This window comes from Cucurbita pepo, chromosome LG10 (genome assembly GCF_002806865.2).
Source record: "Cucurbita pepo subsp. pepo cultivar mu-cu-16 chromosome LG10, ASM280686v2, whole genome shotgun sequence".
NCBI classification, from domain to species: domain Eukaryota; kingdom Viridiplantae; phylum Streptophyta; class Magnoliopsida; order Cucurbitales; family Cucurbitaceae; genus Cucurbita; species Cucurbita pepo.
Window position 1 is genome coordinate 5,007,465 of NC_036647.1, and position 19,904 is coordinate 5,027,368.

Genomic DNA, 19,904 nt, shown 5'->3' on the forward strand with positions numbered 1-19,904 from the left:
ATGCCAAAAATTTATCATCTCACATCACTGTTATATTCCCTACAATTGTCCAAAAATCTTTCATTCGTGATAGTGATGTGATGTCCTTTAGAATTAATTTATATTAAAAACTAAATTAGATAATTTTAAGATTTTAATAACAATATTTAAAATAGTTAGACTATTATATATTATATGCTATTTTATGAAATATTTTAACTAATTATGATTTTTTTACCAATTTTTTAATATAATTCAATAAATATTTTAAAAAAATAATAACAAATGGAAAAAAATTACTCCATGAAGAAGTATATAGAGAGACAAAAGAAAAAGAATATTTAGGGGAATTTGGTAAAAGAGAATATAAGATAAAATTAACCACAATAATGTAACTTCACTTCTTAAGTAATTTCATATAACATAACAACTTCTTACTGTATGTAGCAGTAAAATGCTGCGGGCTACATATTTTACCATTGCAGCCACTTCAGCCTCTCTCCCTACACTATTTTCAACCGCGGTAATTTTCAAAACCACCACCGCTACTAAACATATAAAACCAAACACCCTAACCCAAAACAATGTAACTTTTCCAAGATCTACGATTCAAAACTAGACACGCCTTCAACTACTGACCTTTTTTTAACCCTATAAAGACCCATTTTGACCGTCCTACTTTTGAGTTTTACTTTTACCTCTCTCCCCACTCAAATTTCCCCGGTAAATAAAAGGGAAAATTTTCAAAAAAAAAAAGATAAAAGAGGGAGGGAATTTCAAACGCGGAAATTCTTTCCCGTGAATGTCTGACCAAACTGCCAATTAGAAGGCACCACGTTCAATGAAGTTGAGGTACGACGGTCACTGCCGGTGACGCGGAAGGACAGAGACTGGCCCACTAAAACGACGTTGGATTGCCAATTTTGCCCCCAGTTATGGCTCATGCTCATCCAACCCGTGTTTGATCCTTTCACGCTAACCCTCACGATATTCCCTGCACCCGCGACGTTCGTGATCAATACCAAGTTGAAGTAACGGAAACCGTTGATTGTGAACCTGATTCCCCCTTGTTTCCTACATGGCACCCTGTAATAACAATAAATTATATTTAAATCAAAAGGATAATCCCACTTTATCCGAGGGAAAATAATAAACTCAGGCAGGTTTGATTCCAGAAAAACATGATGGAAACATAAATTTCTAGATCACAAATAAAATATTTGCTGCATTTTTCAGTTTATAATATATTTTATTACGAAATTGTATGTATTGAATTAAACAGAGTATGTACCAAACAGAGAACATCCAAGAAAAACAATTATCCAGGAATGGCGTAATGGATTAGAAGCAAACTCACCGGCGGTAAGAGACGGGAACGATTCCGGCGCGGTACTCGGCGATTTTAAGGAACATAGGCATAGCGAGATCGAAATGGGTGCGAGGAGGGTTACACCAGCCGCCATTGTCACTAGGAAGAGCGTAATTGGGGGGACAAAAATTGGTAGCCGTAATGAATATAGAAGGGCTACCGGGATGGCACCATTGGGGGTCATTAGCGCACTTGATCTCAAAGCAAGCACCACAGCTGAGTCCATTGTTGTACAGAGCAGTACTCAGAGCGGCAGTGTTAACACCATACCCCTGGCTGTAGAGATTCCCATACCCACAAGAACCACCTGCAAAACAACAAACCCGTATAAGCAAAAGCGATCTCAAAATGTGATTCGAAGAGAGGAGAGTAGGGAAATGTAGAAACCCATGGTTCCGGAAGCATCACTGCCGCCGTAGAATGTGGCGTGGGCGTCCTGCCAGGCTCCGGCGGAGTAGACGCCGGGAATTCTAGCGTGAGAGAGGAGGAAGAGGGAGGAGAAAGAAGCAATGGAAATGCAGCAGAGGAGGGAAAGAGAAGCCATGGATGTTGATGATGGGTGTAAGAGAAGAAGCAAATGGGAATTTAGGGTTGCAGTGAATGGAAAAGGGGAGGGAAGCAGAGGGGGTACTTATGGAGGGAGGAGGGCGAGGAAAAGGACAGCGAGGAGGGAATACGAATCCAAATCCAACTGCTCTGCATACCCCAAACAAAGCTCCCATATTAACACTTCCTCCCTAATTAATGCCATTTTCATATTCCTTTTTTGCCCCTACATATTTTCCTTTTAATTGTTTTCTTATTTATATTATTTTCCTTTTAATATATGATTTATTTAGATATAAATAGCAAAATATTAATAAATTACGCTGGTTTTAATTTGTTTGAGGCCAAGATATTATACCAATTTAATTCGTTAGAGCTTAAATTCGTATGCTCTGAATTACGTAGGGATTATAATTACTTCAATTTGATGTGTGACAAGACATAAACCAATTTATAAATCAACATCTGTTATTTACTTTTATTTTTTGTTGCTACTTTATTATAAAATCATCCACCAACAAAAGAATGTGTATTTTAGGAAAATTAAAATAAAATAGATAAGCTATGCTCATATTAGCATCTCGAGCACGGAATTACTTGAATTAAAAAGATTTTAAAGATTTNTTTTTTTTTTTTTTTTTTAAGATCTAAATATGATCTACAGTAATAAAATGAGAAAACATAAGGAATCCATTCATTGCTTGAATCACAAGCTGTGTTAAATAGCGAAGGCTGTGGATTGAATGAACCAAAAAATTGCTTATTTCTTACTCCACATTCGCTCACACCAACAAAAAGTGAAAAAAAAAATGCAAATATTACACAAAATATTTTGATTAATATAATAAATTATTTCGAAAGATAATTATGATGGGTTTTATTTTTTTAATATAATATTTCAAAATTGGACAAACAAAAATAATGAACTAATTCTTGACATTTACTGTTTTTAGGAAGTAGATTACCTTTTTAGGCTTCTGCCCTTAAAAGGTAACAGATAGGAAAGAAAATTAAGAATTTGATTCTGGACACTGTTTTAATTTTTAATATTAGAGTAAGGAAATAATAAATAAATAAATAAATAAATAAATAAAATCATTAACCATGCTCTAAATTTAATTTAATTTAATTTAAATTGCAAAAAGATGAAAAGAAAAATAGTAAAAGACAAATGGTCAGTTTCGTATCTTTTAACTTTATTGAAAGTTCTACAAACTATTTTTCTATTTCTTTTATTTTATAAAATAATTAAATTTAAAATCATTTTAAGTCTTTATTATTCATTATATATTTTTAATATATACGGAAAATTTGCTAATGTTTTTAATTTAATTGGTTACTTATAAACTGTGTGCAATGTTTAATCAAATAAAAATAATTAAATTAAAACTTTTAAAAATAAATTAAAAAATTAAATGGGAAGTAAATAAAAAGGGGATGGACGGTTGGAGTTGGAGAGAGAGAGAGAGTGAGAGAGCGTGCGCAGAGTTTTAGGGAAGGCATGGGCCCCACCTTGGGGCAAATTTGGTAACTTTCAAACTGCCATCAGGGCCCACCTCGAGCCTTGCGACCCCTGATTTGTTGGAATTCGGAGTTGGGGCCCACTTAGATTCCTCCCGTTTTTACTCCTCTCTCTATTTTTATATTAATTAATATAAAAATAAGGTTAAATTCCAATATATATATATATTTTTTTTTTGAATAAATCTTAAAATTTGGAATATTTGCGATAAAAAAAAAAAAAAAAAGTATTGTGGTTAAAATGGTCATTTGGTTTAAAAAAAGAATAAATAAATATTTTTGTTTACCGCCAAAGAAAAAGCAAAACCCACTCTCCGCGAACCAGTGGTGTTTTACCAAGCCTCAATTGTACGCTCTCCTTTTTATAAAAACTCATTTATTATTATTCTGCCACTAGGGAAATGACGTGCGTACCCCTACTGGTTTGTATTAATTACCTCACCTGTTCTATGAAGCCACGTATCCTACAATTTTACTGAAAAGCCCCTAACCCAACCAATGCAGGACATTATTCGGTGAATCAGATTCCACCGTACCAACGGTCCAACGGGTAACCATAGTAAGTAGTGATTATTTATTTATTTATTTATTTATTTATTTATTTATTTATTTATTTATTTATTTATGAAAAAGAAGTAGCAGTTAAGTTGAATAGTCGGTGGGGATTTTATTACCATAATTCCACCACGAGAATTTAAGGTAGGAACAAAAATATTCACACCATTATTTGTCTTTATAAAACAAAATTTAATTTATACCAAGTTCCCATATGTAATTAAATGTTGAAAATTTTACCATCATTTTTGCAATTTTATTTTTTCCATATGTAATTAAGCGACACGTTTTACTTCATCCGAAATGTTACCTCCATATAGTTTTAATATTATGAAATATAAAATATGCTTATATTGGAGGTGGCTAGACGTTTCAAGCTCCTTTTGAGTTAATTTTTTTTTTCGGACACGTAAATATGTTTCGAACATTTATGTCCATTTTGTCATTGAAAAGACATTTCAACACCTTTTTCACTTTTGGGTTAAGCTGGCTTTCGGAGTGGATTATATGCGTTAATCTCATTTCAAACTTTTTGGGACATTTAGGCACGTTTAAGACGTTTGTGTAAGTTGGAGATAGACGATGAGTAGATTAGACTTGTTTTTGGGTAACGACGGATGACTAGATTCTTTGATTTTTTTTTAAGACACTTACATAAGTTTTGAGTTTATGATCGTTCAAGTATGTATCTACATTATTGTGAAGGTTATTGTTGAAAAGAAAAAAAAAACGAGCAAAAAAGCATTTTAAACTACATTTTTTCCTTTTGGTTGTAGCTACACAACTTTATCATGATAGCACTTTTGATATTAGCGCACTAAAGGTTGGATTATCGATATTTTATTTGAATATATTAAATTTATTTGATTCCATTCAGGTTAATACTATTGTTATTAGTTAGAAACAAAATTGGTAGGTAATTACAGAGAATAGAAAGTATATGTTGAACTAAATAAATTTAAGAATTAAAAAAAGGTGGTAGAACGAAGCTATACAAGTGCATTAGACATCACCATAGAGCTATGTATCTCGATTCTAATGTGAAGCGGGTAGAAAAATAAGGTAAAATTGATGTCATTTTGCATTAATAAACGTGTCTAGAAATAATGAATCTTATTAATTTATTTTTGAAATATTTTAGGAGAATTAATATCAAATATTAAAAAAAATGTATATGGTTGAGTAATGAAGAGTAAATTTTATTTAAATAAGAAGCAAGTGGGATTATTAATATAATTTACAAGGAACATTGTAACATGATTTCATCCTTAATCCTATGATAATTTTGTCCATCATTGACTTTATATTAATTTAATTTCTTTATAATAATAACCAGATTTATTCTCGTACTCGAATGCTTTGTCTCATATGGTCAACTTTATTTTTAATGTTTTAATATCATTATATTTAACTATTGACTTGAATGAGTGGTTGCATTAAAAAAAAAAAAATTTAAAAATAGTGGTGAAGTTAATATTATGTTATTTATTAATTAATTTGTTCATTTTTTTTTAATTTATGAAACTAATTATTTTATTTAAAAAACGTTTAGAGAAAAGTGACTAAATATTTTTTGTTATTGAAATTTATGAATTTAGAAAAAATAATTCAATAGTTCAATTTATCCATTTGTCAAACTAATTTTTATATAAGATTTTATTTTATGAAAACTAATGAATTTATAAAGATTTAAATTAGTAAAACGTAAATCGAGAGTAAATTTACCACATTTATTTAGGTTTAGTGTCAATTACATAGAACATTTTGAATAAAACTGATATAACATTTTTAACTTAAGAGTAAAAATTATTTCGAACGTGATAAATAAATCGTGTCTATTTTATAAAAGAGTTTAACGTTTTTAGTAACATACGAGAAGACAATATAACTAGAGACATAAACATAAAAAAATAAAAATAAGTGTCATGATGTAGTTTTTAAGTATTTGACTCATTGGCCATAACTCCAATTTCCCTTATTTGATGGCTTTAAGTATTTGACTTTTTTTGGGTGGGGTTTGGCGCTTTATAAATAAACATTCTTAGGAATGCTTATTGAATTTTGCGACATTTAATTAACTTTCCTAAATATAAGATTAAAGCACATGAATGATAGTTTCGATTTTGTATTAACTTGTCTTATTGGACAAACTTACCGTATTTTGTTCTCAAATTCTAAGGTATCTTTGTTACATTTATGGTCACCTATTAGAAAAAAACAATCCGTAGAGTTAGATAAATCTAAAAAAATTGCCTAATTATGAGGAAAAACAATAGGATAAATCTAAAAAAATTGCCTAATTATGAGGAAAAATAATAGAATTAATCAAATTTTCTTACAAATCCAGTAAAAAATTTCATTCCCCTTCCCACCGTGTCATGTAATTTCTCAACTAATTCTTTAAAATTGGTAAGTCGAAGAGTGAACCTGATTATGTTTGAGGTCATGTTTCAAGAGTTGAGTGAAACAAGTACATCGACTAGCTTGAAATCATGGTAATTTTACATTCATCTTAGCGATAAGTACCTTATCTTCCGATTATGTATAAAAACGAGTCAAATAAGTCCAACATGATTAGAATTATCAAGATAGGAATATGTTTTTATTATGAAATAGTCTCTAATAAATAAAAAAGAAAAAAGAAAAAAGAAAAAAGAAAAAAGAAATTTGCATAAACATAACACATGGGTCATGTCGGATCACTTACAAAGCTCAGACTCTTTGTACCTTTTTACTTGCATGCTCTGGTTTCATGTGAAACCCCATTCAATTGCTTACTCTGTTTATCTCTATCAACTGTCAACCAAATGGGTCTCGTGACAGTCAAGAAAATCTTCATTGCCCAACTTTATTTTTTAATTCTCTATCATTTAATGCAAAAAGAAATTCAAGATTGTTACAATGTGATAGACTATTAAAACATAATAGAAAGAAAAACATAATAGATTGTTACAATGTCAATTTTCATTTTATTTAAAAGAGAAAGAAAAACTAAACAAATTTATTCTTAAAACAAATATGAAAGTTGAAGAGAAAAATGAAACTTTATAAATTCTAAAAAACATAATAGAAACCTACATTCATGACTATTTTGTATAATTCAACCATTTGACAGAATAACTGGGCTTCAAATAGAGGTATTCTATAATCAAACCATGACACCCTCATGATATTTAAAGTTGCATACTAAAGCAGATGAAGACAAGATGAACTATTCCCACACTTGTACCTTTGAATGAGGTTACGAGAAAGTATTGAATCAGCAGTACCAACCATTTGGAAAATGTTGTCACCTTCCGACTGTCATCTTGTTTTCCATATTTCAATTGATTTCCAGAAGGACCCACAATCTTTTTATTAGCTTGAAAGGTCCTTTCATTTTGTATCAAATATAAAGTGATGAACTATCGAAAAGCTCCATGATGTTTCCAGTTTCCTCCAACAAAGGTAATTCATTTACAACCTACTTAACAGATAAATGCTCTAGCTCAAGACCAAGGTGATCGTACTTGATCTAGTAACAACAATCACTGTGTAACATACTAGAAGATACAAAAATGGCAGCACGGCTAATAGCCCCATGGTATAGAAGGCTTCAAGTAATTCATACCTTCTAAAACGACCAGAATTTCCACAATATAGCTGGACATGTGGTTGAGATTCATGAAATGAACTCTTGGTGAACTCTCGTGGTATCAACCCTGCAGCAAACGTTGTTGAGAGATGTCTGGTTTATTTCATCATAGCTCGAGCTCTTTTAAGCAATTTAAAACAGTAATTCACTGTGCATGGATAAGAAAATCCAGAAGAAGTAATCGGATTTGAATCTAGCTTAGTCCATAAATGTTTTGTTTTTAGCTTATGTTTTTAAAAGGAATACTTTTCATTAACAATGTCTTAGTCAAATATTAGAAACAAAACAAATAGTTTTCACAAGTTTGTGTTAAAATTTGGATAAGTTTTTTACAAGGGCTACTTTGGAAAAAAATATTTTTAGTAAACGATTGGTTTTTTAAAAACAGAAAGAGAAACAAAAATTGCAATTGAGTTAATTTATTTTTCCAGGAAAAGTGGCATCAGATTTGGAGAAGAGTACTAACCATGAAAGTTCAGGGAGTGACACCTTGTCATAAAACATTTGACTTAAGAGAACCTCATATATCTACTGAATGATCTCCTTCAGAGAAAGAACATCATCACGTGGATGGGCATCCACCACTCGAACTTGTACTTCATCTCCAATTTCTGCTCCAAGAGAAACCCATGCAGATGCTTGAAGCCCCACCTACAAATTCCGAATGCATAAGACACAAAATGTAATGATATTCATACTTAGAGAGACTATTTGCACCGACAAAACTATATATAGTTCTATTTCGCTTGAGCAATGGATCTAACAGTGAAACTGATGATTGGGGAAAAAAGAAAGTCATTTCTGCATGCATTTGATATTGTCATATGTTTGTAAAGCATCAAGTGGGGCAGTTTATCTTTTGGTTCATGGGCCGAACCCACCAACCAGGAGAGGTTATTGGCAATCGACGATAATCAGCACAATGTGAAGAGGCGAACAACCAGTGGAAACAGAAAATAAATCAGATGAGGATCAAATCAAATTCAAACGTGGAGAAAAGAGTGTTTCCTTTTTTCTTCTTTAAGCCCAAGTCAGAATGAGGATTGCATCACAGTCTGAAAGCTTTTATCAATCAATCCTCACCTCAACCAACAGCAGGGCTGCAATTCGATCTTTAATGAACCTAAGAATCAACGCTCGATATCTGTTTTCTTTTGGTTGCCGTCTCAAGTACTCTAATACCCAATAACGATGACTGAGGCTTGAGAGTCTCTTTGCCAATTTAATATTTATATTTACAGTAGATGCTATCCCTTCCAATTGACCATGGGAATACGGAGGAGAGTCGCCTCTAAGGAATGCCTTAACCTACAAATAAATATAAGAGTAAAACTAAGTCAAAAGAATAAACACTCCATCTACAAAGTCTTGAAATGTATGATTATTAGTTATGCAACCAAAATCATACACAATATAACAAGATGATGTTACGAGTATGGTTGCAATGATGGTGAATCGGCAATTTAAAACTAAAATTCCTGAGGTAATGAGCAAGTAAATTCAGAACTAATACTTTAAAAATGATGACACTACTAAAGCCGCAAGCTTCAAGAAATAGTTCCTCTAAGATAGCAGAGGAGAAGAGAGAACCAGAAAATGTTTCAGACAACAGAATGGTCTATCACGAATAAGGTCCATTAATATACATACATACATACATACATATATATTACCACATTACAATATGAACAACATAATAATGTTCTCATCTTTTCTCAAGAAAGGATGTAAGAGATCCTAAAATGTCCACGACAAATGGGTAGTGCAGGCTTGATTAAAAAATAAAAATCCACAGGACACAGGAAATTAGAAGAAATACCTGGTAATGTGCAACGAGGTCCAAATACCTACGGATGGGAGATGTAAATTGGACATAACCAGAAATTCCCAAAATCCCATGGCGTATAGGCTTACTGAAGTCAATTTCAGCAGCACGCATTGTTCTAACTATTGCAGAGCTCCTAACAGGTCCTTCTGGAAGATGTGCAAATGCAGATACATCAATATTTGTTTGAGGTTGTCCTCTGTAGGGTAACGGAATGTTATTGCGAGAACCAAAAGTGGCTATAACTTCTCCACATAGGATCATCATCTCTGAAACAAGTCGCATGGCAGGGTTATCTTGGTTTTCTACGTAGAGATTGATTTCAGGATCCAGGTCTTCTGGATTTGCTACCTTGATCCGTGTCTCCAAAGAAGGCATGTCGATTGCACCCTGAAAATTTTATAATATGACGCCAGAACATGGACGGCAGATAATAACTTAAATAAAAAATTCATGCAAGTAGATCTTATAGGAATAAGATCCCATCAAACTTGTCTATAAGAATTCCGAAAGTGATTCTAATTAAACAGTTTTTGACAGAGCCTGATTAATAAACAACCAACATTCTAGTCAATACTTTAAGCCACCTGTTGCCTTCGCCATGCTAATCGCAAAGTTGCAGCCTCAGATAGAACTTTAAGTTCAGCCTCCTCTTCCAAGTTCAAACTAAGCAGCTCCGACGCACTTTCATATGTCAGCATGTAAGTTGGTTTGATGATTGAGTTTTCCACAGAGTATTCTGCAATGCTATTAATTCATAGAGTGTTAGCGTTCCCATGTTTGCTTCCTTAGTAAAGATATCTTAATGAATGTCATAGTTTCAAGAAAGCAACAATTCTATTCTACAGTGTGAACGCCATCACTCTCTTTAACTCAAACAACAAAAATGACAAGCACAGACAGGAAGAGTTCTCACAGCAATTGAAAGTACACAGATAAATGCAATTAAGATAAGGAAAGAACAATAATGTGCTAACAACAACAGTAAAAACTTTCACATATGATTTTATGATATGAACACAGAACCGTCAAATCTTCTAGTTGTATAATATCAAGAACAAGCTTCACAAACTGTAAACCTAATAGAAAAAAGAAATGGCCAAACAAATCTTCCAAGAAGCATACAATCCCATAGAAAAATTTTATTTTTTTTCAGAACTAAAATAAATTGGAATGGCACTCACCTCATGGACATTTGTCCCTAATATAAAATTTTTAGTAAAGTATCCTCATATTAAAATACATTACGGTAATAACAAGCTTTGATTTCCATCAAAATATAATAAGGAAAGAACAAGCTTTGACTTCCCTAGTATAAATTTTTTAGTGAAGTGGTCTCATAATAAAAACAACTAAGTACGTAAACAAGCTTTACCTTCCATCAGAATGAAGGACAACAGATACAGTAACTGCATTGCAAATTTCTCCCTGTTTTAAACTCATTCCATTCATTGCTAGTTTCTCTGGAAACATAGGGTATGTGGCTGTAGGAAGAAATATAGAAGTTCCTCTGTCCATGGCCTCCCTACGAATGATAAACAAAAAGAAAGTCAGCATGGTGCGAAATATCACAAGAAGTTTAAGAAGGATTACCTGTCTACTATGCTCCCTGGTTGAACAAATCTAGCTGGATCAGCAACATGAATCCATATTTTAATTCGACCATCTGACAATCTTGTTGCACTCAATGCATCATCAAGCTAAAATATTGGATGATAAGAACGTGAGATGGAAGTCTCTCAAAATTTCATGAAAGAATTATACAAAAATAGAAATTCAAAATCATCACAAATTCAGAGTGAATAGACTAACTAAATGAAAAATACAAAATAAATTATAATTGAATTATAAAAGAAAGGGAAACAACAGTTTGAAGAGGATATAATTTTTAATTTTAAAATTATCACCTCATCCGCTTCATCAACATCAATGGCATAAACCTTAAGATGTGTGAGATTCTTCCTGTCAACCTAAACAAAGAGGCATATAGCACACGTCAGAGGCAACATATGAAATATAGAGTAGCAGTAAATCATGAACTACTAATGAAGATTTTACAAGTCCTGGATGGAAATAACTGTTGACAAATTTATAAGGATCTATAATGTAACAGGCAGGGAAGCAAGGGAGAATCTCAAATGATAATATGCATACATAACTTCTTATTATATTTGTTGTTCTCACACATAACAAAATCAGTGATGGAACTTGACGCTACCTCATCGGGATCAGATGCCCCCAGTAAAAGTGATTCCGCAGCTGCTATAATCTCATCTGAATGATATGTCCGAATGTTGAACTTCTGAAGATCAAGATTAACATGCCGAGGGAAATACCCTATATCTATGAGAAGATTTACTGCTGATGATGTTGTTCTCACCAGTCCCATAGCCTTGAGAATCTAAAGAAGAGATTATCAAACATAGTAAGGGCGATGGACGATAAAAATGTACTTTTCAGTCATCAAGCAAATCACATTAAAGAGTTACCATCCCAGCTGTTTTCCTCTGTTCATCATCCTTGCAAGCATCAATAGCATAAGATTCAAGTGACTCAATCTTGTGTCTGGTTTTCTCTTCAGCTGCCCAGGATGATTTAGGTGGTTTGGACTTCGAAGGCATTGCCTTCGCAGATTTCAATAATTCTACAAACTCTTGTAGTTCTTTCTCAGCCGCCTCCTTTGCAAGCTTTTTACGTTGAAGTTCTTCAACCTGGCTTTCAAACAAAGAATTAGAAAATATTTTAGACTAAAAAGACACTGAATCATTAACGGATGATGTGATAGACAATGTCATCAGCACAAATATTTGTCATGTGACAGATTATTTAATGTAAGACAGATGAGAAAAAGAGTGAGATGCAAAAAAGGATGAAGAAGATTCATTAATGTAACTAAGAACCTATTAATCACCAATAAAAAGCTTCAATCAAACTAGGGGTAAAAAAATAGTACAAAAATAGTTGAACTATCATAAAATTCTAATTAAGCGCATTGACCGATGGCTCTGCTATGAGGGAGGGATGAAACTGTTAGATGAACACGACTCTCCACAATGGTATGACATTGTCCACTTTGAGTATAAGCTCTCATGGTTTTGCTTTGGGTTTCCCCAAAAGGCCTCATACCAATGGAGATAGTATTATTTGATTATAAACCCACGATCATTCCCTAAATTAACCAATGTGGGACTTTCATCATCCAACACCTCCCCTTGAACAAAGTACGTCTCCCCTTAATCAAGGCTCGACTCCTTTGGAGTCTTAGTCATATTTTACTATGCCTTCGAGGAGGCTTGACTCCTTTTTTTTGGAGTCTTTTGTTCGACATTTGAGGATTTACCAATCTATTGGCACAACTAAGTTTAGGGCATGGCTCTGATACCACGTTAGATGAACACGACTCTCCACAATGGTATGATATTGTCCACTTTGAGTATAAGCTCTTATGGCTTTGCTTTGAGCTTCCCCAAAAAGCCTCGTACCAATGAAGATAGTATTCTTTGATTATAAACCCATGATCATTCCCTAAATTAACCAATGTGGGACTTTCATCATCCAACAGAAACTACACAGGGATTGGACTTCGGGCATTATTATCTCATTATGGATCTGTTCTACTGCACCACCATCATGTCAAGAACATAGATGAGGTTAGGTAATGGTAAACAATAATGTGATGGAGCTTTACAAGCAGAGAGTAACACCAAGATAGTGCAAAAGCACAGAATACCAACGAGGAATGAGAACATTAGACTTAGTTATAGGACACATGCAGAAGTACACCAAGAGACCTTCAATTTTTGGGGTCTGCCCATTGTTTTGGGTTTTGGTGGTTTTAGGTTCGTTTGACCCAATGTAATCAATATCCTGAGTTGCAAGCACAGCCTCATGGGTTAAAAAAGTGGCAAAACCAAGGGAAATTTTCTGGAAATCGAAGGAGCTGTCCACTTATCTGAGATCATATATCACCTTTTAACACATGAATAGATTATGGCCTTCATCACCTTCTAACACATCTTATTTTGTTTTGATAAGCTACACAATATCACATCTACAGAAGGGACAGGCCGAACTATGGAAAAGTCTGGCCAACACGCAAAATGGAGAGAGAGGAAGAAAAATTATAAATTTTACAATAGAAAACGTCTCTTTAGCAGGTATAAGAGATGGCCTTGGAATTGTTGATCTTTAATTATTCAGAATTGATAAATTGGTACCACATAAACTTAGAAAAAACTCAAGAAAGCTGTAAATACTTTCTACCAAATATTATCCATTACAATTATATTTTTAAAGCAGCACACATTAATTTCCAATCATTCTTAGAACAAGTACATTCCAGCTGTTGAGGATTATTATTGGGAGTGAGTCCCACATTTGCTAATTTAGTGGAAGATCATGGGTTTATAAGTGAGGAATACTATCTCCATTGGTATGAGGCCTTTTGGAGAAGCCCAAAGTAAAGCCATGAGAGCTTGTGCTCAAAGTGGACAATATCATACCATTGTGGAGATCCGTGATTTCTAACATGGTATCAGAGTCATGCCCTTAAACTTAGCCATGACAAGAGAATCCTCAAATATCGAACAAAGAATGGTGAGTCTCGAAGGTGTAGTCAAAAGAATTGTGATACGTGATTTCTAACAAAAGCCCCCCATAAAAATCTAGTAGCTCGGTTAGATAATCTTTAAATAAAAGAATGTTTTGAAAACGCGTACTTGGTCAGTAGGTCTTGGACCATAAAAAGATCGCGAACCTTTTGTCTGCAGAACAGTGAAGTATAATTCATCTCTTGATAACAATAGATGTGCACAGTAGCTATCAAGAGGTTCTGTACTCCCAAATATCATCTGTAGAAGGAGCTATAGTCAGTGATAGAACGATTGCCATATACTCTAGGATACCCAGGAAATTTCATAACCTCAGCTAATTCTTCGGTAGTCACTGCCTTATTTTGTTCAAGAAGCTCAAGCCATGCAAACTCCAGCAGTGACGGGTCCTGCACTCATAATTATTGGCTCAAATCAGACTGAGAATCACCACCAATCACATGATATAGGATCTTGTTTTCAGGCAAAGAACAAACCAAGTTATCCTCAGCTTTTTTAATGAAGTCTGCAATTTCTGTCTGCTCGAAATTTTCAACACCTGGAACAATGTATGTAACTTGTTGTGGCTTAATAGATGAAGTGACACCATTCTATCAAAGAAAAAGTGGTGGACCAAGAGAAAATTAGAGTTATGAACTGAATGCTTTGCTTCAGCTTTTTTTTTTTTTTATTAAAAAAAAAAACACACAATAAGCCATGAATCAACCTAGTAGCCTATTCAAAATGGTGCGCTAGTTGTTTTTACTAGAACCTGATCGAACACCATCCAGTTTTTTTTCCCATCAGGTCTCTGAGCAACTGCCAGTAATACTCTCTCCGAGTCCTTCTTGAACTCCAGCAGCCGTCCCTTTTCCAATGTTCGGTTCATAAGCTTATCTTCAGTACCATCATCACTGCTCATGCCCACCATTCCCATTCTGAATACATAAACCTTTTATTGCTCAATATTGGAAAATGGGGGGTGCTCAACTTCCAAATGATTGTACAAGCTTTAATAAAACAGTACTTAGCAGTAGAAGAAATACTAGAAATTATAAGCGAAGAAATGGAGAATGTACGTTCAAAGAAAAAAACTGAATGCACAAACAACTAGAAATTATCCGGCACAGCACAAGAGCCCAAAGGAAAATACAAACAATTGAAATACAAAAACGTACTTAGCGGTAGCAAAAACTTTCTTTCGCCGGCTCAGAGCTTCGAGCTCTTCGACAACGCTTTCAACAATACTGTACAAGTAGTAGAATCGACCTCCACCACTCCTAGAAACTCGGTGTTTATGCCATAATACAGGAGACCTACAGTTTAATTTCGAGCTCCATCGAAACTGAAGATTCCTGGGATTGAAGTGGCAGCATCGGAAGGCAGAGAGAGGCGGGGACGAAGCAGAGCGGAAGACTGAGCAACTGTTAACAGCTCGAAATGCCATAATCGTTTGCGGAAAGAGAGAATCGACGCTCAAGTAGTTAACAAAATTGAAGAATAAGGATTTCTAGCTGTTCGGCATCGGCCTGGAGTTAACATCGATTTGGTTTCTTCCTTCACCAAGAGATGGGGATAGAAGAAGAAGAAGAAGAGAGAGTTACGCAGCTGATGATAAAGCTGCGCGATAGGAATGGTGTATTTGGTTTACTATTCGATGAAATCTGTTGGTTCGAATTTCAGATACCAAACGTTTATCTTATTCTTTTTTTTTTTTCAAAAAAAGAAAAAAACTTTTAAATTTAATTAAAATCATAAACTAATAATTATTTTAATCGAAGGCTTAAACTTCAACAAATTATTCGATTTTAATCATCAATTTTTTCAAATAAAACTTATTTATCTCCGATTATTGATAAAAAAAAATTACACTAACTTTTATAGCTGCTACTATGGTTGAATTTTTTTTAATAATAGTTTTGTTTAAGTAATTTTGGGCTTATTTTAAATAAATCAAGCTAATAATAATTATAAACACTAACAAGGGTGTTGTCGAGATTAACCAAATTAATTATAATTATTAATTTGTTATGTTGTAACGATTTTAACCCTATACTTTTAAATTCATCAAATGACATATCAAACTTAGATAAGTGTTGCAATTTTAACTTTCGGTTCTAAATATCCTTTTAAAAAATCTCTAATACATTTAATGAATTATAAAATCTCTAATAGGCTTTAACAGACGATTAAGTTCAGGCACAAACACTACCCAATCAGAAACTCGTAGTCACTTGAGAGAACAAGGCCTTGAAATCCTTGGTTGGCGTGCCTACTCCCTCAGGCTTTGAGGCTAGATCAAAGGCCTTGAATTTGGCCTCCTCAAATTGCAGTGCCTGTTCATGATGAGTTCACGGCTGGGATTAAATGCTAAACAGGAAAGAAAAGATGATCCACTGTCCTTAAATGTTCACTGAGTTCTTGATGTTCATTCCTTATTAGCCATGAGATGGTTAGTATAGACAAGTACCTGAAGGCAGACTTCTGCAACGTCCGCCCTGGCAATGGTTCTCGTCTCTGTTTGAAGAAGTTCATCGTCCTTCCCGACTAACAGTTCTCGGATCCCGCCATCCTTGTCCTGAAGACCTCCAGCCCTGAGAAAGTGTACTCCGATTCGGTAAATTCACAGGTTGAAGGCATTTACTTGTAGGGACTAACTACGGACTGATAAGGAAAGAAAGCTTAGATTGATGAGGAAACAATATGTTGACATCCATGAAATTAGATAAATTTGTAAGCCATTCATCAAATTATTCCGGATCAGGATGTATGGGATATGATAAAGACTTTGAACATCTTCGAATTCTAATAAATTGTAACAGCCAAGCCCACCACTCGCGGAGATTATTCTCTTTGGGCTTTCCCTTTTAGGCTTCTCCTTAAAGTTTGCGACGGCTAGGGAGATGTTTCTATACTCTTATAAGGAATGTTCTCTCCAACCGATGTGGGATCTCACAATTTACCTCTCTTGGGGGCCTAGTGTCCTTACTGACACTAACCGATATGGGATCTCACAATCCACCCCCTTGGGGGCCTAGCGTCCTCACTGGCACCAACCAATGTGGGATCTCACCATCCCCTTTGGGGGCCTAGCGTCCTCACTGGCACCAACCAATGTGGGATTTCACCATCCCCTTTGGGGGCCTAGCGTCCTCACTAGCACATTGCCCGATGACTGGCTTTGATACCATTTGTAACCGTCCAAGCCCATTACTAGCAAATATTGTCCTTTTTTAGCTTTCCCTTCTAGGTTTTCTCTCAAGGTTTTAAAACGTGTTTGCTAAGGAGAGGTTTTCACACCCTCATAAGGAATGTTTCGTTCTCCTCTCCAACCGATGTGGGATCTCACATAAAAGCTTTGATCATGGCTAGTCCAGTAATTTTAACAATATTTCCAACTAAATGTGAAGAATAAACAAAGCAGTTTATGAGAATCTCAAGTGTTTATGATTTGAGCGAAGACACAGAACTCTTCGGGATGAAGATGAATATGAAATGCAATCAACCACGTACCTTATAATGGTATATGGAACACCGGAATCAGCCAAATACTGCTCAGCCTTCCTTTTCCAAACCTATTGTGTAATAAACAGATTTTGATACTCATTTTTGGGAGAAGGACAAGCTCAGTTTCAAACAAAATTGTGAAGAGATACTAACCAATATGTTCCCATTCCCCAAGCTGTTCAAGGGATGGTTGATATTAGTTCCACCCATAGAGCCGACCAAAACAATTTGTTTAACTCCCGCAGCCTTGGCTGTTTTGAATCATTATAGCATTTTAAGCTTGTGAATACAGAAGCACAAGAAGAAAGGAGCAATTTCATCACTCACCAGCATCAATCTGATTCTTCTGCCCAATCCAGTCAACCTAATGGCGAACTTCCATCACAGAGTGAAATACATAAAAAGATATGTAATCAAGAAAAGGAAAGTTCAGGTACCTACCTGTTCAGGGTATGCTCCATCTTCGAAGTAAAACTCAGGCCTGCCACCTTTGGTAGGATCAAACCCCGGCTTCATTTTCGGCACGGCACTGGTAAGAATGATGAGTGCATCGATGCCTTGAATTGCAGGACCAAGGCTATCTGCAACCCTTATGTCGCCAACGAAAAGATCATCCGCTGCACCGATACTCTGCTTGCTCTCTTCAGTTCTGACCAAACCTCTTGCAATGTACTGATCTGACCTCTCCTTCAATTTCTTGTAAACTAGTTGACCTGCCAAAAAGGTCCAATAAAACCATGTTAAGAATTTGTCCACCCGTTTGTTCTTTTTGAAAAGCTACATAACTGGAACCTGCCTGGAATTATGGATAGCATTTTAATGTTTGTTCTGAAAAACAATTTATAAGAATGTCCCGGAATACTCCACCTTTATAAATGTTTGTTTTGCAGACTTTGTGTATGAGGAAGTCCTGAGATTAGGTGGTTTACAGCCCAAGCCCACACCCACACCTATTTTTCCCTTCCAAGCTTCCCCACAAGATGTTTAATCGATTTCCCCTCTCTAATCGATTTCCCCTCAAGGTTTTTGGTTTCCATACCCTTACAAAGAATTCTTCCTTCCCCTCTTTAACCGACGTTGGATCTCACAATCCACCCCTTTCGGAGTCCAGCGTTCTTGCTAATACTCGTTCCTCTTTCTAACCGATGTGGGATCTCATAATCCACCCCCTTCGGGGCCAGCATCCTCACAGGCACACCGTCCAGTGTTTAGCTCTGATACCATTTGTAACAGCCCAAGCCCACCGCTAGCAAATATTGTCTTCTTTGAATTTTCCTTACGAGCTTCCCCTCAAAGTTTTTAAAACGTGTCTGTTAGGGAAAAGTTTCCACATCCTTATAAAGAATGCGTCATTCCCCTCTCCAACCGACGTGAGATCTCACAATGTTGAATACACAAGTACTGAGACACTTGGATACTCACCAAACAAGCGACCCCATACGGAGAAGGAGGATTATCCAAAGTCTTTCTCTCATCTTCACTATTTTAAGTACAGCAAATTCTATCACAATTAGAGGATATCAAGGGCTTGAAAGTCCTATCTGTGAAGGATATATCGACCCTACGGAATAGAAAGCTTAGCAACATCATCCATCAAAAGTACTATGGCGAAACTTGAGAACTCCCACCATCCATTTATATCATGTTTGGAACCAATTTCAAAGTCCAATGTTTGGGGACAGGCAAACCAATTAGATATTCTACAGAAAGCTGCCCAGATAAGAAAAAGATGTTGATATATAAATACTTAGAGGCCGATTGCCCTAGCAGCATCGTTATCCTGTACTATGAGATGGTTAAATATTAATATCGAACGTCCCAGACTCCCATGTGCAGAGGGATTAAGTCAGAGGTTCCAATTTATAAATCGAAAACCAAATCCTAAGAATATAAAAATTCCTCACTACACATTCGGTCTTAAATTTCCCTAAAATTCTCTCAGCATCCAAGAACAGGCTAAATCAACTATATTACACAAGCAAGCAAAAAAGAACCAAAGAGAAAACAAGAGCGCTACCGGTTCTGCCACCAGCTCCGGTGACGAGGACGGTGCTGAGACCAGAATCCGCCATTGCAACCACCGAAAGAGCTCCGAATCGGCGCCTTCTGAAACCCTTATAGAAGGTCGGGGAAATGGAAGAGGCAACGATGTGAAGTGATAGAGATGGGATTGAACTAGAATTGGGTACGAAACAACATTTATGACATTGATGAAATGCCAGTGGTGGTGGAAATAGTGTAGCCTTCGGGTTGGTGTAGACTAATGGGACACGTGTTAGCATAGCCATGGATCGAAACTGAGAACGCTAACATGGACTGGATTTCTCTGGGTGCCTCTGGTTACGACATATAAAGCTCTTTCCGGAAGCAGAGCACGGA

At 35.3% G+C, this 19,904-nt stretch overlaps 3 protein-coding genes across 4 annotated transcripts; all 3 read right to left on the minus strand.

Annotated features, from left to right (window-relative positions):
- Nucleotides 1-346: 346 nt before the first annotated feature.
- Nucleotides 347-2,001, minus strand: LOC111803823 (expansin-A4-like). Its single transcript, XM_023688404.1, has 3 exons — nucleotides 1,736-2,001; nucleotides 1,337-1,655; nucleotides 347-1,065 (listed from the first exon to the last, which is right to left on the minus strand). The coding sequence occupies exons 1-3, from the start codon at nucleotides 1,890-1,892 to the stop codon at nucleotides 756-758; spliced, it is 786 nt and encodes a 261-aa protein (XP_023544172.1). The 5' UTR covers nucleotides 1,893-2,001; the 3' UTR covers nucleotides 347-755.
- Nucleotides 2,002-6,610: 4,609 nt separating this feature from the next.
- LOC111803822 (ribonuclease II, chloroplastic/mitochondrial-like) lies at nucleotides 6,611-15,691 on the minus strand. 2 transcript variants are annotated; one of them, XM_023688403.1, is made up of 16 exons: nucleotides 15,197-15,691; nucleotides 14,791-14,956; nucleotides 14,516-14,629; nucleotides 14,351-14,428; nucleotides 14,148-14,279; nucleotides 11,919-12,140; nucleotides 11,648-11,830; nucleotides 11,337-11,399; nucleotides 11,023-11,129; nucleotides 10,805-10,954; nucleotides 10,017-10,176; nucleotides 9,424-9,819; nucleotides 8,688-8,912; nucleotides 8,071-8,255; nucleotides 7,581-7,671; nucleotides 6,611-6,833 (listed from the first exon to the last, which is right to left on the minus strand). In XM_023688403.1, the coding sequence occupies exons 1-14, from the start codon at nucleotides 15,463-15,465 to the stop codon at nucleotides 8,133-8,135; spliced, it is 2,388 nt and encodes a 795-aa protein (XP_023544171.1). In that variant the 5' UTR covers nucleotides 15,466-15,691; the 3' UTR covers nucleotides 6,611-6,833; nucleotides 7,581-7,671; nucleotides 8,071-8,132. The 2 variants fall into 2 exon arrangements, with proteins under 2 accessions (XP_023544171.1, XP_023544170.1); XM_023688402.1 differs by lacking the exon at nucleotides 6,611-6,833 and having other exon boundaries at nucleotides 6,996-7,671.
- Nucleotides 15,692-16,103: 412 nt separating this feature from the next.
- Nucleotides 16,104-19,904, minus strand: LOC111804526 (uncharacterized protein At5g02240-like). The gene is made up of 7 exons (XM_023689368.1): nucleotides 19,543-19,904; nucleotides 17,967-18,238; nucleotides 17,853-17,889; nucleotides 17,679-17,776; nucleotides 17,532-17,593; nucleotides 16,489-16,612; nucleotides 16,104-16,354 (listed from the first exon to the last, which is right to left on the minus strand). Exons 1-7 carry the CDS (start codon nucleotides 19,811-19,813, stop codon nucleotides 16,235-16,237), a joined length of 984 nt encoding a protein of 327 aa, XP_023545136.1. The 5' UTR covers nucleotides 19,814-19,904; the 3' UTR covers nucleotides 16,104-16,234.